The sequence below is a fragment of the Ursus americanus genome, chromosome X, assembly GCF_024610735.1.
Source record: "Ursus americanus isolate L20-20 chromosome X, mUrsAme1.1.p, whole genome shotgun sequence".
NCBI lineage: Eukaryota > Metazoa > Chordata > Mammalia > Carnivora > Ursidae > Ursus > Ursus americanus.
In genome coordinates, this window is record NC_142164.1 from 20,137,976 (window position 1) to 20,154,376 (window position 16,401).

The following is a 16,401-nucleotide window of genomic DNA, read 5'->3' on the forward strand; positions in this document are numbered from 1 at the left end:
GGGGTCCGGGGGGATTTGTTTTGCTATGTTATGTTTCATTTTTGTTAATGGGAGCTGCTGGAGTGTATTTGTAAACTAATGGTGATGTTCTAGTGGAGAGGGAAGGGTTCTCAGAAGGAGCAAAGTCCAGAGTAGATGGGTTCCAGAGCACAAGTGGAGGAATTGACCTTCGCTAGGCATGAGCCCACTTCTTCTATAAGGAGACATAGGCAGAGGAAGTGGATATAGGTTTATGGATAAGCTGGTAATGAGACATTAGGTATTAAGTTTCCTCTGTGTGTGAATAACACACAGGCCCTGTCCTCTAGGGCCTAACAGTATTTAAGCAAAAACATGAACAGATAATCAGAATACATAGATGTGGAGTAAGAAAGATAGGCACAGTGTATTATGGGAATTACTGGAAAACATGCCCAGTATAGAGGTGATTTCAGGGAAGGCTGCCTGGTGGAGGAGGTCTTACAGAATGGGAAATTTTATGGAATGAAGAGGAATTCACCAGATTAGTGGTAAGTGAAGAGAATTCAAGTAGAAAACAGCATAAGCAATGATATGGGGGTACGAAAAAGCACCTTTGGTGCAGGGAAACAAGCAGCGAGTTACTGACAGAGCAGAAAGTATAAGCTAAAGAATGGCAAGCGGTGAAACCAAGAAGTTACACAGGGGCCTGACCGTGGAGAGCTCTGTTGTGTAGAAGAACCTGAGCTTTATCCCATAGGCACTGAAGGGGCTCTTGCATTTTAGACAAGGATATAAAACAGATTGAATTTTAAGTAATCCCTCTGTTGGCTTTGAGGAGGATAGATTTCAGGGAGACAAGATTAGAGGTAGACCATTTTGAAGACATTGCACTAATCTAGGCGAGAGATGACAGAGCCCAAATTAGGGCAGTAGTGGCAATGACGGCACTGGTGATGAAGAAGTAGCAGTAGTAGTAAGCACAGTTTCAAAACGCTTTACAGGTATTATCTCATTTTCTCATAATAATCTTATCAGATAGGTACTATTACTGTTGCCATTTTACAGAGAAAGAAATTGAGATTAAAAAGAGGTCAACTGTGGGGTGCCTGGGTGGCTCAGTGAGTTAAGCATCTGACTCTTTATCTCAGCCCAAGTCATGATCTCAGGGTCGTGAGTTCAGGCCCCTCATTGGGCTCCACGCTGGGCATGGGGCCTACTTAAAAAAAAGAAAAGAAGAAAAAAGATAACCTAACTTGCCTAAGATCATACAGCTAATAAGTGGTAGAGACCGAATTTGAACCCAGATCTGTCTGACTCCAGAATTCTGACTCCAGAGCCCAAGCTCTCAATAACACCATTGTATAGCTTCCTAAGAGAGGTGACAGAGAGTGGGAGACAGACCGGAGACACGCTTAGAAGGCAGCCTCGATGGGGCCTGGTGATAGATTGAAGGTGGAACATGAGGGAGAGGGAGGAGGCGAAGATGCCTTTCTGATTTCCAGCTTGTGTAGTAGGTGGTGGTGTAGCCCCAGCTGAAAGAGACATTACAAGATGTTACAAGAGGAAGACCTAGTTTAAGAGGGAAAGAAAATTTTATTTTTTGGATTATTACATGTGAAATGGAATATATTTGTGGAGATGGTCTTTGGGCAGTTGGATATGCTCAGAGGAGGGGTCCAGGCTCAGATAGAGATTCGGGAGTCATCCACGTATGTGTAGGAATTGAAACCGTGAGAGTGGATGAGGCTGCCTGTGGAGAACTTTGCAGTCAGAGGGCAGTGGGGCAAGGATGGAACCCTGGGGAACCCAACTTTTAGGAGGCAGGCTGAAGAAGAGACCACAGAGGAAACTAGGAAAGAAGTTGAAGAGAGCACAGGACAGGGTCCGAGTGAGGTTGGAGAGCGTTTTGAGAAGGAGGGTCACATCCTCCTCCTTGGAGCAGAGTGGGGTCTGGCAGGAAAAGAACTGTAAAATGAGGCATATAGACTTAGTGGCCCAGATGTCATTGTGAAGTCAGAAAAGGATAAAGTACTCCTTCAAAAAGTTTAAATGAGAAAAGGGAGACCGCAATTGGTAGGCGCTTGAGGAGGATGTAGAGTCAGAGGTGGGGCTCTGAGGACGGGACAGACTGAATTGTGTTAACGGGCTGAAGGCCTCAGATGTCAGCAGAGAAGAGGAGAATGAGTGGTAACTATCAGGAGATGGTTCTGGGTGAGAAAGGAATGGAATGGGGCTCAGGCACAGAAACAGCACAGAAAGGACACCTCATTCCAGAAGCTGGAAGGAAGGAAGTGAAGCTTTTCTTCGGAGGTTGGAAGGTAGGAAGCCGAGGAGCATCACATCTAATGGCTTCACTCGTTCTTGCAATAAACTAGGATACCGGGTGGTTGGTTATCTGAGAGTGAGCAGTGTGATGGTTGAGTTAGTGTGGTTGGATTGAAGAGAGAGCTTACCCAAGGACAAACCAAAGGTGGCTAAAGAAGCTACTCACCATCCAATCACAGTTTATGTCATTGCCTCCAGAAAGCTTGACGGAGGACCTCTGTTACATGTTCCTAGAGCTACCTGTCCTGCCCTTATCAGAGCATTTCTCACTCTTCGTTGTATTTGTTAAATTGTCTGCCTTGCTCCTAGACTCTGGAGACAGAGAAGGTATCTGTTTTTCTCACCATCATGTCCCCAACACTTAGCACAGTCTCTGACATAATAGGTGCTTGATAAGTATGTCTTGAATGAATGGCCTCGCAGCTAGCAGGGAGGCGAGCAGAGACTGGATCTCTAGTTTCTCTGACTGCAGATCTCAGGCTCTTCACCGTAAGAGGAGGGTGCGAGGATATTAGAGGTGGTTGCAGAACAGTTTGGGTGATCTAGCATGGGCCCAGATTAGTTGGAATGTAACAGCCCACGGGGTAAGCAGAGAAAATCAAAAGCAAGTATAGGTGACAGCAGGACTGGAAAACAAGCTGGAAGAATGGAAAATTGTGACCAAAAAGTGGGATATTCAAGGTAAGAGTAGAGCTTTTAAGAGATAGGATTCTGGATGTGGCTCGGAAGGAAAGGATGAGCCGGCTTCTAACATGTTCAGTGAACGAGGAGTGACCGGGAGGTGGCTGCATAACCGTGACTGGTGGGATGTAGGTGGGTGCTTCTCGGAGGGGCAGGAGGGCACATGAATCTGGGAGCAGCAGCACCCAGCTCCCCCACCCCTGGGTGTGATGGGGGAGGAATGTGGGTGAATGAGCTGTCTCTACATGTGAGCTGTCCTTGACAGGAGAGCTGAGTTCTAGTGAAGGGTAGAAGGTAGACAAAACATCTTGTAAAAATGTTGAGGGTGTAGGAGCATTGTTAACAAAGAAGTAAGGTTTCCAGAAAAGCCAAGCAGAAAAGTCTGTCTCCATTCTCCATTTCCACAAACTGGGCAGGGACTTTGGGGACTGCAGGGATTGGTTTTAATGTTGGCTGCTTAAGAAACTACAAGCACTTGAAGAGGCTGGGTACCAGAAACTGTGGTGCCAGTGATTACTTCGAGATGGTTTCTTAAGGATCACCCTAGGTCAAGAATGAATTCTTCTCGGGGCGCCTGGGTGGCACAGCGGTTGGGCGTCTGCCTTCGGCTCAGGGCGTGATCCCGGCGTTATGGGATCGAGCCCCACATCAGGCTCCTCCGCTGGGAGCCTGCTTCTTCCTTTCCCACTCCCCCTGCTTGTGTTCCCTCTCTCGCTGGCTGTCTCTATCTCTGTCAAATAAATAAAATCTTAAAAAAAAAAATGAGTTCTTCTCACTAGGCTGATGGCTGAAAGGTATGGGGTTCCTTTTTGGGGTAACGGAAATGATCTATAATATAGTGGTGGTGGTTGCACAACCTTGTGAATATACTAAAAACGACTGAATTGTACACTTTAACATGGTAAATGTAATGTTATGTGAATTATGTCTCGATAACAGAGCGTTTTAAGCTAACTCATCTCTGTCTTTCTGTGTGTCCCAGGTAGTGCAGCTCGACGTGAGAGGCAACATGGTGAAACTTAACGATGGCTCTCAGATAACCTATGAAAAGTGCTTGATTGCAACAGGTGAGTATTTCTCGCGACAGATTTCTTCCCTGGTACAGCTCATTCGAGTTTTAATGTAGAGGGCATTACTTAATCTTGAGAAAACCAAAGCCCAGTCTCTCTGAAGTGCAAAGCCCAGCTAACTACAGGCATCCGGTCAGCAGCCCTTCTGGAGTATCCTTGATGCTCCTTTGGGTAAGGGCACGGGTGGGTATCGAAGAGGATGGCCTTTTTTTTTTTCTCTCCCCATTTAGCCCTTCCCCTCTCCTCTCTGCCCTGCGCCCTGGAAGTGATATAGCCTCACAGCTTCATTGCCAGTTCCAATCAGAAATCAAGAGAGGAAACTGAAGCAGCCGCTTAAACAAACATAGCATGCTTTCTGGCGATGCCCTTAGAAGGGGGTGGGGAAGCAAAAACCCCAAGGTCTTGTGGCCATCTCTGGTGAGGGCGGGCCCTTTGTAGAGAGACTCACAAATGGCTTCTCAAAGGAAATTGACAGAAGCCCGCTGGGAAGCCAGGTGAAGGGAAACAAAGCCTCTGGGCCCTGTGGAAGCTGAGGTGGCAGCAGCAGAACTGCACTCGCCGCAGAGCCACCTTTTTGGGGGTCGTTTGGGCTAGCTCCCCACTTGTTGGGCTAAAGGCTTTCCCCCTCCTATTTCCAGGAGGCACTCCAAGAAGTCTGTCTGCCATTGATAGGGCTGGAGCAGAGGTGAAGAGTAGAACAACGCTTTTCAGAAAGGTAATTGTCTGCTTTAGTGCTTTCATTGTTTCGGTGTTTGAAGAGGTAGCATAATCATGTGGTCCCCAAGTAACCACCCAGGAACTGGGAGATGGGAGCTCTATTTATGGCTCTTCTACAGACTTGTTTTCTGGCCTTGAGCAAGTCACTTCCTCTCTCTGCACCTCAGATACCCCACTCGAGGGTTTTCAGCTCCTAGGCGAAAAACACATGTAGTGTTTTTTATTGCTTGCTATAGTTCCTTCCGATTGCCCTTCCATAGTTGTTTTCTTCCTGATGCATTTGAGTCATTAGAACTCCTTATAGCTTCTTGGCATTTTGCATTGCAAATGATACTGTGGAGATTTTGAGGAGAAAACTCGAGAACCTAAGTGAAAAGGGAAGCGGGGGCTTTGCTTCGTAACTCTGTGCCTTACTCGTGACACCTGCTGAAATTTTCCAGCCAGTCTTGCGGGTATTTGAAAAGATTGGTATCATCCTTTAAATTCTTGATCAAATAAGGTTTATCAACCTTTGCCACCATTGACATTTTGGGCTGGACGATTGTTTGTTGTGAGAAGCTGCCCTGTGCATATAGGATATTTAGCAGCACTCCTGGCCTCTACCCAATAGCTGCAAGGAGCACTTCCTCACCCCAGTTGTGGCAACCAAAAATGTCTCCAGAAACTGCCAAATGTCCCCTGAGGGGGAGGGGGCGAGACTGCCCCCAGTTGAGAACCACTGATGCTAGAAGGAATGTTGCACTGCAGAGAGAAATTCACATCAGTAACAGAGGCTATAATTGAGCCACTTCATCCAAGGAGAAGATTTTATATGCAAATTACATGTCAAAGGTTTAGCAGAAAATATTTCTTGGTATTATCCTATGCCCCTTGGGAAATCAGTGTACTAAACTGGTGTGATCCTGCAGATTGGAGACTTTAGAACCTTGGAGAAGATTTCCCGAGAAGTCAAATCAATTACGATAATCGGTGGGGGCTTCCTTGGGAGTGAACTGGCCTGCGCTCTTGGCAGAAAGGGTGAGTACTGGGCAGTGACCTTGATTTTTCTTTCTCTGGTTTTATATCCCATGCTTTTTTGGGCTCTCACAAATTCAAGGGATGCATTTGCCAAGATCAGTAGAAAGAGTTTGATTAAGATTTATGTGGTAAGGGGCGCCTGGCTGCCTTAGTCGGTAGAGCATGCAACCCTTGATCTCAGGGATGTGAGTTCAGGCCCCACATTGGGGGTAGAGTTTACTTTAAAAAAAAAGATTTATATGGTGAAAAACTAAGTACTGAGCTTAGTTCTCATGAGGAATCCCTTAGTGACCAAAAAGCTGTCATCTGAGCAACTGAGCAGAAATGCTTTCTTTCCCTTTCTCTAGCTTCTAGGCCAGGACTCCTCAGAAATAAACTATTAAGGGGATGCCTGGCTGGCTCAGTTGGTAGAGCATGTGACTCTTGATCTCAGGGTTGTGAGTTTGAGGCCCACGTTGGGTATAGAGATTGCTTAAAAATAAAACCTTTAGGGGCACCTGGGTGGCTCAGTTCGTTAAGCATCTGATAAATCGTTTTTTTTTTTTAATTTCATTTATTTGAGAGAGAGAGCACATGTGTGCACACAGACAGAGGAGAGGGAGAAGCAGATTCCCCGCTGAGCAAAGGGTCTGACACGGGGCTCAAACCCAGGACCCTGGCATCATGACCCAAGCCAAAGGCAGACGCTTCACCACCTGAGCCACCCAGGCACCCCTGATAAATCTTTTTTTAAAAATCTTCAAAAAAATAAATAAAACATTAAGGAAAATGAGTTATTAAGATGATAAGGGCAATGTAGACTACAGAGTTGTATGTATATTTGAACTGCCATTCCCTGTAAAAATCAGACTTTCTTCAGACACACGGTGGTTGCCAGTTCAGCAGATCTGTGTGTTCCAGTTTGAATGTTTCCCGGCATCTGTTTTCCTTAATGTTAGTTTTGGGCTGTGTGAAATCAGGGCATCTTCTCAGGAGGGTGCTTCTTGTTCAGAGGCCACAAGGCACACGTGTGAGCCTGAGCGGATGCCTGGGTGTAGTGCACTTAGTCATGGTGCGTAGTTGGGTCCAGGGACGGCACTTCTGATGCCTGTTGTGTTTGCCTTGTCCGTGCCCTCATAACCCAGTGCCCCACAGGCTCCTAGGCTCTGGCCTAGGTCGCAGCATTGCCCTGTGTGTCACGAATGGCTGTCTGCTGCTCCTTTATTTCTTTTCCTGTCTTCCCGGGATTGTCTTTTGCCTTCTGCTCTACCTACTCTGTTTCTTCTTTCGAGCTCGAGCTTTGGGCACAGAAGTGATTCAACTCTTCCCCGAAAAAGGAAATATGGGAAAGATCCTTCCTGAATACCTCAGCAACTGGACCATGGAAAAAGTCAGACGAGGTAGAGAGACTTTCCATATGCTGCCGCTTTTTTCTTTGAATTAGGCGTAATGCAAAGTTGGCTGCTTTGGGAACCCCTTTGACATATGCCCTGTCACCTGGCAGATGAAATATTTCCACCATTCTCCGCTCAGCCAAGTGCCTGTAGGTGTTCTCAATCTGATGCACCAAATTCCTGGAAGTACTGAAAATGAACTGTGGGTGTGGGTTCTTGCAGTTCCCCAAGGCTGCCTGCATGCTGATGATTACTGGTTTTATGACGGGGGGTGCCTTTAGTCATCTTCCCTTCCTGTCATGAAAGTGGCACGCTCACAGGCTCTGCCTCAGGTCTTGTTTGCCTTCACAGAGGGAGTTAAGGTGCTTCCCAATGCTATTGTGCAATCAGTTGGAGTCAGCGGTGGCAAGTTACTCATCAAGTTGAAAGACGGCCGGAAGGTAAGGAGGGGAAGATGGGCTGCCAGACCTTCCAGCTCTCCCCTCCCCTTTCCTCATTCTTACTCCTTCATTTGATAACAGTGGCTAGTTTTCATAACAGCCACCATTAACACGGTCATAATTTTCTTAATGAACTGTTCCCTCCATTAAAATAAGAACGATGAGAGCCAGAGTAGACATGTGAACCACTTACCTGCTCCTGTCTGTATCACAGATTTTTGAGACCTTACAAGGGTGGCAGATTTCTGTTCCGACAATGTGGGGTATACTTGTGTTTGGAGGAAGTTTACAAAGTAGACCTTTAAATCTGTTTACCGGAGTTATGTAAGTTAATCAGTGATTTTTTTTTTTGTAAAGCTCCAGTTCTTAGTAAAATAATGTGCAGTTGCTATGTCCATAGACATGCATGGAAACTGTGGTAATTGGCTGAATTATTTCTTTTTTTTTCCTCAGGTAGAAACTGACCACATAGTGGCAGCTGTGGGCCTGGAGCCCAATGTTGAGTTGGCCAAGACGGGTGGATTAGAGATAGACTCTGATTTTGGTGGTTTCCGGGTAAATGCAGAGCTCCAGGCGCGCTCCAACATCTGGGTGGTAAGTGTGCTACAGCACGAGCAGGCATGGTTCCTTGTCCCCAGCCCATGAGCAATCCTGCCTGCAGTGTGCGAAAGCTTGTCAGCACCTTGCCCATAGAGTCAGAATGTTTGGAGGCCGAGGGTGAAGAACAGACGCTTAACTATTTGATTTACAAGATCAGGTATGGCCTCATGCCACAAGCTAGTGGAAAGGAAATGAACAGTGTACGTGCCTACAGAAATAGAGTTCTTCCCGTTCTACGGTTGGCAGCTGCCATCGGCATTCCCCTGATGGGTATGTGCCCAGCTTTCAGATGGATCTGCTGTTCCCTTTGCCCGAAAGTGAGCCCAGGGAATGGAGGATGAGGCACTTTTATAACATTCTCTAGAAGGGAAAATTACTCTGTTTTCCTTATCCTTGAGCACTATTTTTAGCTGTTTTAAAAAATCTATTATGACACAAACAAGACTATAGTATGTAGGAACCATGAGGTAATTTCCCCATTGTTAGATCATTACAAGTGTATTGTGTTTGATTATGGACTCTGCAACTAAGGACATAGAAACTTTGTAGGGTGTTTTTCCCTTAAAGCTTTTTTTTTTTTTTTTAAAGATAAAGTGTACTGGATTTTTTAAAAGATTTATTTATTTATTTTAGAGCATGAGCAGGGGGAGGGGCAGAAGGAGAGGGAGAGAGTCTGCCCCAAGCAGAATCCCTGCTGCTGAGTGCAGAGGTGTACCTAAAGTGTACTGGATTTTTAAAAACTTGTTATAAAAGCAGTATGTCGAGGCACCTGGGTGGCTCAGTCAGCTGGGCGTCCAACTCTTGATTTTGGCTCAGGTCATGATCTCAGGGTTGTGAGATCAAGCCCCACATGGGGCTTCATGCTCAGTGGGGAGTCTGCTTGGGATTCTCTCTCTCCCTCTGCCCCTCCCCACCTCTCTAAAATAAATAAATCTTTTAAAAAAACTATGCATTCGATATGGAAGACAGACAAGAATGAGAAAGGGTGAAGAAAAAAAAAAGAAAGGGGGAAATCACCTACAGCAACCACCGATATTTTGGTGTATTTCCTTCCCTTCATTTTCTTCTGCATAGGTTTTTTTCCCTTTGTTGTAGATGGTCATGGTGAGTGTACTACAATAAACATTTGTGTTCTTCTCTTTTTTACTTCCATTCTAATGTATTTTCCACGTTAAAGACTCTATAATAGTCCACCAAGTGGATTTCATAGTTTATTTCACCATTGTTCACATGTTGGATGTTTAGGTTGCCTTAGGGGAGTCTGAATAGCCACAAAGGGTTAGAGCACTCATGTGCCACATCCTTAGTGAAGCTGGCCTTGTTCACATCCAGCTGGAGGCTTGCTCTCTGCTTGAAACACTGAGCTCACTTAATCTGTACCTGTCACATGGCACCCTGCTGGTTTGCATTGTACTATAGGGAGGAACAATGCTACATTTTCCTCAACTAGGTTATATGCTCTTTGTGGGCAAAGTGGGGGGTCAGGTTTGTCTCAGCCACCCAGACAGTATAATGCTTTGTACAGAAATAAGTTTTCCATAAATATTTGGTGAATGAACGAATAGATACTGAATGACCAAAAGAAAATCTTACCTTGGAAAAGATTTCTAGGTGAGAGGCGGTCTCACACCTAAAAACTGGTTTCCATGCATAGGAAAGAATATTCTACAAATCATGGTTATTAAATATTCGGTCTCTGCTAAGGACAGAATGAGAGAAGAAATAGGTGTGAGCTGCACCATAGAAGATTTAGGTTCGCTTTGTGGAAGCATAGCATAGTTTTCTGTTCGGGGGGTTAGCATAGAATAGTTTTTTAAAAATGGAATCTCAACTTTTTTTGGTACGTGTAGGTGCAATTCTGGCCTATAAATGGAAAACACTAGTTAACAGCACGAGGGTATTTTTGAGCCTTCAGAATGTATGTTCTGTCTTTGTTTGTTTGTTTATCATGTGCTCATTTGATGTGTTTGTTTCCAAAGGCAGGAGATGCTGCATGCTTCTATGATATAAAGTTGGGCAGAAGGCGCGTAGAGCACCATGATCACGCTGTCGTGAGTGGAAGATTGGCTGGAGAAAATATGACTGGAGCTGCTAAGCCATACTGGCATCAGTCAATGTTCTGGTAATAGTTTTGTACCTTGCGGGCTCAAATGGTTAGAACACAGAGTTAATGGAACCAGAGTTACAGTTTGGTTTCCATGTGGGCCAGTTAGCTTCAGAGTGCGGAGGGAAATTCCATCTTGTTTCCATGCATTCTGTACCCAGGCAGCCTTCTGGTAAAAGGCCCCACCTGGCATAAGTTGGACTAGGTGAATGAGTGGAGATGGCATCAGCACTTATGGTGAAATAGCTCAGAATTTGAGCTACAGTAGGTGGTACAAACGTGTACTCTTACCTATAGACGGCAGTCAATTTTCATTTGTTCTTTGGTGGTAACCCTAACGAGCCCAACGTACTGACAGAAAGGCAGCCCAGGGGCACCTGGCTGGCTCAGTCAGTGGAACATGCAGCTCTTGATCTCAGGGTCATGAGTTTTAGCCCCATGTTGGGTGTAGAGATTACTTTAAGAAAAAAAAGGCAGCCCACTCATATGTAACCCTTAAGATTAGCAGTTCAAAGTCAGGCATCTGTAGGCAGTTCTCTGGATAGCAAAAAGTTAGCAAGGGACATTCCTGAGTACTGAGATTGGCCTTATTTGGCACACTCTCCTCTTGTTGCTTTGAAAGATGGGAGACATGCAAAATTTCCAAGGTTTCAGAAGCCTCTAAAGAGTTGCTGTTGGGAAAATGCTCAGCTGGTGAGAATACATTTTTGGACAATCACACAGTTTTGTGAGTGGGCAGCAGAAACATAACAGATGGGTTTCGGGGTCAACACCTGTAAGATAATGTGGTTACGAATAAAAGAGTCCATAGCTAGATAATTATCAGTTAGGTCTCAGGACCAGGATCCAAGAAGTCATTGTAGACCGTTCCCTGAAGACACCAGTCCAGTGAGCTTCCGTGGTCAAGAAATGACAACACAGGAATAAGAAGCAGAGCAGAAAGAATTTAGTCCATGATGTTCAAATAGCATCATAAGAGGGCAGATGGTAGCTATGCTTGTGGTGAGGACAGCACAACGTGTAAACTCATCAAATCACTAAGTTGTACACTTGAAATGAGTGTAACATGATGTGTGATCTATCCTCAAATTTTACTTACTTACTTGATTAATTAAACGGTGGCAAAAGGTAGAGCACCAGAAACAAAACTATGAGTAGTAGCCTCACGTGATTACAAAACCATCATGTGTCTGTGCCACAAATACTCTTTGAAGTTCCTGCCATACTAAAAACAGTGTGATGGTGATAGGAAAAGTTTCCAAGAGGGGCGCCTGGGTGGCACAGCGGTTAAGCGTCTGCCTTCGGCTCAGGGCGTGATCCCAGCGTTATGGGATCGAGCCCCACATCAGGCTCCTCCGCTATGAGCCTGCTTCTTCCTCTCCCACTCCCCCTGCTTGTGTTCCCTCTCTCGCTGGCTGTCTCTATCTCTGTCAAATAAATAAATAAAATCTTTAAAAAAAAAAAAAGAAAAGTTTCCAAGAAAAACAATTAAAATGAGCAAGTAAATGGGGGTATTCCAGCCTTGAAAAATGAAGGCTCAGAGAAAATACTGTCCATTAATGAAGCTGTAAAAGATCTCAGATTCTGAATTCTGTAAATATGGAGTATCCTTTAAAGCATCAGAAAGGCAGTTTTAGGTTGAGTTAAAGGAAGGTAGTGAGTAGTAAAGTTGAAGAACCCATCACTCCCCAAGGGATAAAAGCATGGATTAATTTCAGAAGGTGTAGATCATTGTATGGATATATGATATGTATAATGGCTTCTTAAGGAAAATAAAAGTTGCTTTGAGATAATAATGCTTTCTCACGATTGTCCCCAGTTGCCCTGGCAAGCAGACTGATCAGTTTGGCATTTCCCTTGTTGCACATACCAGGTTCTTTGGTTGGCATGAACTAAAGTGTGGTGTCTTAAAAAAAAATAAAAAATATGCCACCGTGTCATTCTTTGCAGTCCCTTGACAGAACACCCTCTTCTCTCTCCTTCCTTAGGAGTGATTTGGGCCCCGATGTTGGCTATGAAGCTATTGGTCTTGTGGACAGTAGTTTGCCCACAGTCGGTGTGTTTGCAAAAGCAACTGCACAAGACAACCCAAAATCTGCCACAGAGCAGTCAGGTAAGGAAGCCCAACTACTTCTCTTGGAGGAGTGTTGAGAAGCAGTGGTCCAAATTCTCCTGAACAAGGGGTTTCTATATTGGCCAGAGGGAACTGTCAGTGAAAGCCTTTCTTCATGTTGTGCTTTAAAATAAACCCAACCCGATGTCCTCACTCTTCAGTGATCTGAGAGCTGGCAAAATGTGGTATCCTGGTCAGAGCGTAGACTCAGATGTTGTGGGTGTTCGTCCTAGCCTCTGGGCAGTGGCTGGCTCGTGACTCTGGTTGAGTTTGCCTCTAGGGACTGGGAAGCCCTGAGCGCTGAAGAAAACCTGAACTTTTAAGATTTTTATTTTTTTTATCATTATTATTATTAGCCTCCTACTAATCCCAAGAACCTTAGTGTAGGACCTGCTATCCTCCACGGACCCTGGGCGGTGAAGAACTGGGCCGAGTAATTCTTGAGCTGCCTGTAATTCCATTTGTCACATCTTACTGCCAGGTTTTCTTTAGACGGGAGGCACCTCTCACAGAATGAACTTCTCTCCCACACAGGGCTCTTTCATTAACTCTTAGACCTGTTCTCTCTCCCTTCCGTGACCCTAGCTGAAGTTATTTAACCTCCGTGTCCTCTTGTCAGAGGCGTTTCAAGAACAGATTGCTCTTTAAGAAGGAGAGAACAAGACGTCATATGGACATGTAGGTCCTTTTCCTGTGTAATCCAAGTGGATGACATACACCCGCTCCTTCATCTGGCCCCCTCCGGAGAAGTGGATCCAGGAGAGGGACCCGGGGATTTAGAAACTCCGGAGCACTACTCTGTACCCTGGGCAGTATTGTTCGGAGCCTGACTGTTCTCAGAGGACAGCATCCCCCCTCCCCAGGAGGAAACCCCTCCACTATGGTTTTTCCATATGGAAGTGCCCTCTCCTGCTTTGGCCAGAGGGCCTGTCTAGCAGCACGGTCCAATGGACCTTTCTGCTCCCATGGCAGTGTTCTATTTCTACTCTGTCCGCTACATTAGTCCCTAGCGGCATGTGGCTGTTTAGCACTTGAAATGTGGATAGTGCAAATGAGGAACTGAATTTTACATTTGATTTAGTTTTGGTTAAAATAGATTAAATTTTCATTAACTTTTAACGAATTTTTAATTAGAATAGCTGTTTGTGGCTAGTGGCTACTGTACTGGACCGTGCAGCTCTCGAATGTTTCTCAGAGGACAAGAGCAAGTCTGCAGTTTAAAGAAATCCAGATACCAGGAAATAATCCATAGCATACATTTAAAATGAACTGGTTAGGGAGGGAAGTTCTGGGTCAGACTGATGCAGTGCCCCAGAGCCGGCAAGGAAGAGCTTTTGTCGGCTTTGCCAATGGAGAGGAGCTGGAGAAGGCCAGTGTTTGCTAAGGGGGTAAAAAAACAAATCCTCCAGGAGCAGCTTGAAGCAGGTGTCAAAAGATACTTGCCTTCTAGAATTTCCTAACTCTGTTTTGTTTTGATTTTGTTTTTTCTGGGGGTTGGCCACAGGTACTGGTATCCGCTCAGAGAGTGAGACAGAGTCTGAGGCCTCAGAAATCGCCGTTCCTCCCAGCAATCCTGCAGTCCCCCAGGCCCCTGCCCAAGGGGAGGACTACGGCAAAGGTGTCATCTTCTACCTCAGGGACAAGGTGGTCGTGGGGATTGTGCTGTGGAACATCTTCAACCGAATGCCAATAGCAAGGAAGGTGGGTACCTGTCAGAGCTCCTCAAGGAAGAGGGGACGTGTGGGCCAGAAAACGTGCCCGGGATGCCATCGGGTGCCATGCTCTGTGCTGTCCACCTGGGTCAAACTGTGCCTGAGCAGAACAGAGGTATAGCCTTGGCTCGGGAGCATTTCTTTTTCACTTAGGATTTGGCTGGGTGGCTGGGGAGTTGGCACACGCTCATTTGGGGTTAACAGAAGGCTGTTCCAATAGCTCCCTCCCAGGGCAATATGGGGACTGGCCCAGGCCGCCCCATTGTGCAGGCCAGCCTGGTGCATACGAAGCGAGTCAGTGACCCATTGTTACTCTCTCCCTCAGATCATTAAGGACGGTGAGCAACATGAAGATCTCAATGAAGTAGCCAAACTATTCAACATTCATGAAGACTGAAGCCCACCAGTGGAACAGGCAAGCACTTTGCTGTCCCTGACAGCAGCTTGGATGAGTAAAGGAGCATTTTTTATTCAGCAGACTTCCTCTGTGCATATGAGTGTGAATGGTAAAGTCCTTTGTGAATATTTCAGCCATGTAGGCAGATTCTTAATGTTCACCACTAAATAAAACCTGATTCTTCTAAATTAAATTCTGTTCTCTTTGAAAGGGAATGGGTGGGCGAAGGGAGGAAAGTTGTGCATATCAGCAAGCAAGCACACTGGAGCTCCTACCCAAGTGCATGATTTTTTTCAGCCTTATATTCCCTGCTCCACACTCTCAGCTGCTTTCAGCTCCCTGAATGTCTCTCTGGCCCCATCCACTGTTAAGTGAGCGAACACAGAAACACATGGAACAGACTCTGCTCTCCTCGGAACAATTCTTGTTGTCCTGCTCAGAACTGGCTTGGACCCACAAGGGGCCAGAAAGGTAACTTACTGCAAAAGAAACAAGGGTTCAGGGACCTGGTGCTTCATGGCTAAACCTGGAGACTGACTCCTTGAGGGATTGTGATCGCTCAACTCCGATCTCCACTTCTCCATGCACTGTCCCCCAAACTAGAAATCTGCTCTCCCCTCACCCCCTTCACCTAAAATAGGCTTATAGATACACCTCACTTTACAGATGATTTCCCCGAGAACAGAAATCAGAGTTTCATAAATCAACTCATTTTTTATATTTCAAATTAACTTTTAAAAATCAAATCTTGGGGCGCAACTCTTGATCTCATGGTCATGAGTTCGAGCCCCGTGTTGGGTGTAGAGATTACTTAAAAATAAAATACTTAAAAAAAAGAATTAGCTGCACTAGGACAGATTCTTACTATATGTATACAGGTTTAGTGAAATATGATCTGATGCATGGCACATCCAAATCCATACGTAGAAAACTCACCTAGCATCCAATGAAATAAGACCGATTCTGCAGTACTCATTGCTGCTTACAAAGATGGCGGTAGTTCTAAGACCCTGAAGCGTTTCACAAATCATGTTTTAAAAGATGAAATTGTGATTTGTCTTTTTTTAGTGGTATGTGCAAGGTAGCCTAATTTTTTTGACAGTTGTTATCCTTGTATAGAGTGTCACTGTAATTCAGTTAAGTAAAATGAAATGATATACTCATCTAGTCAGTGTTCGTTGAATGCCCACTGTGAGTCGGGGATGTCAGAATAGGAAGATGGAAGAAACATGGCCACTTCAGGAAATCCTGGCGTCGGTGAGGAAGGCATACACGTGAATGCAGGAGTATCATTCAGTGAGATGTGTCCATAGAAAGACACAAAGTACTGTGGACACGTCAAGAATGGAGCTCAGCCAGAGCGACCGTCCTCAGTCGACCACTGCTGCTAGATCGCTTCCTAAAGCGTCGCTCAGTCCACGTCCTCCCAACCACACCCCCAGCTGAAGAATGTACAGGATTCCTTGTCATCAACCATACCAGGATACAAAGTCTTCCACAGAGCTCCTGACCTCAGGCCCATCTGCCCCCATTCAGCCTCCTTTCCCACAACAGACCCACGTGCACATGCACACATACACGTCTGGTTTAAATTAACACCTTTAAACTTTTGTTCGTGTTCTCCACATCTGGAATGTCATCCCTATTCCCTTTTACCTATCCCCTCCTGCTCACCTCTCAAGGCCCAAATGAAATTGCACCTTAGTAAGGTGGTACCAGTTGGATCAGTGCCCGTGCATGATTTCATCTCTGAACTCCAATTGCACCTACCTTTGAACTTGATTGTTCATTAAGTCATTCTCTGCCTTATTAACATTCACTCCCTGAATTGATAGTAAGCTGTCCCAGAACAGAGACTTTTTTTTCTCAGAATGAGGACAATGTGCCCCAT

The 16,401-nt window shown here is 45.4% G+C and overlaps 1 protein-coding gene across 1 annotated transcript in view; it reads left to right on the plus strand.

Moving 5' to 3' along the window:
* The window catches only part of AIFM1 (apoptosis inducing factor mitochondria associated 1), a 31,552-nt gene extending 16,849 nt beyond the window's left edge, over positions 1-14,703 (plus strand). The window contains exons 7-16 of the mRNA XM_045793824.2: positions 3,950-4,034; positions 4,676-4,752; positions 5,663-5,771; positions 7,043-7,150; positions 7,496-7,584; positions 8,038-8,178; positions 10,164-10,306; positions 12,277-12,401; positions 13,906-14,102; positions 14,439-14,703. Coding sequence (XP_045649780.1) covers positions 3,950-4,034; positions 4,676-4,752; positions 5,663-5,771; positions 7,043-7,150; positions 7,496-7,584; positions 8,038-8,178; positions 10,164-10,306; positions 12,277-12,401; positions 13,906-14,102; positions 14,439-14,510 — 1,146 coding nt within the window. The 3' untranslated portion in view covers positions 14,511-14,703. The remainder of the gene's footprint in view (positions 1-3,949; positions 4,035-4,675; positions 4,753-5,662; positions 5,772-7,042; positions 7,151-7,495; positions 7,585-8,037; positions 8,179-10,163; positions 10,307-12,276; positions 12,402-13,905; positions 14,103-14,438) is intronic.
* Positions 14,704-16,401: the final 1,698 nt, after the last annotated feature.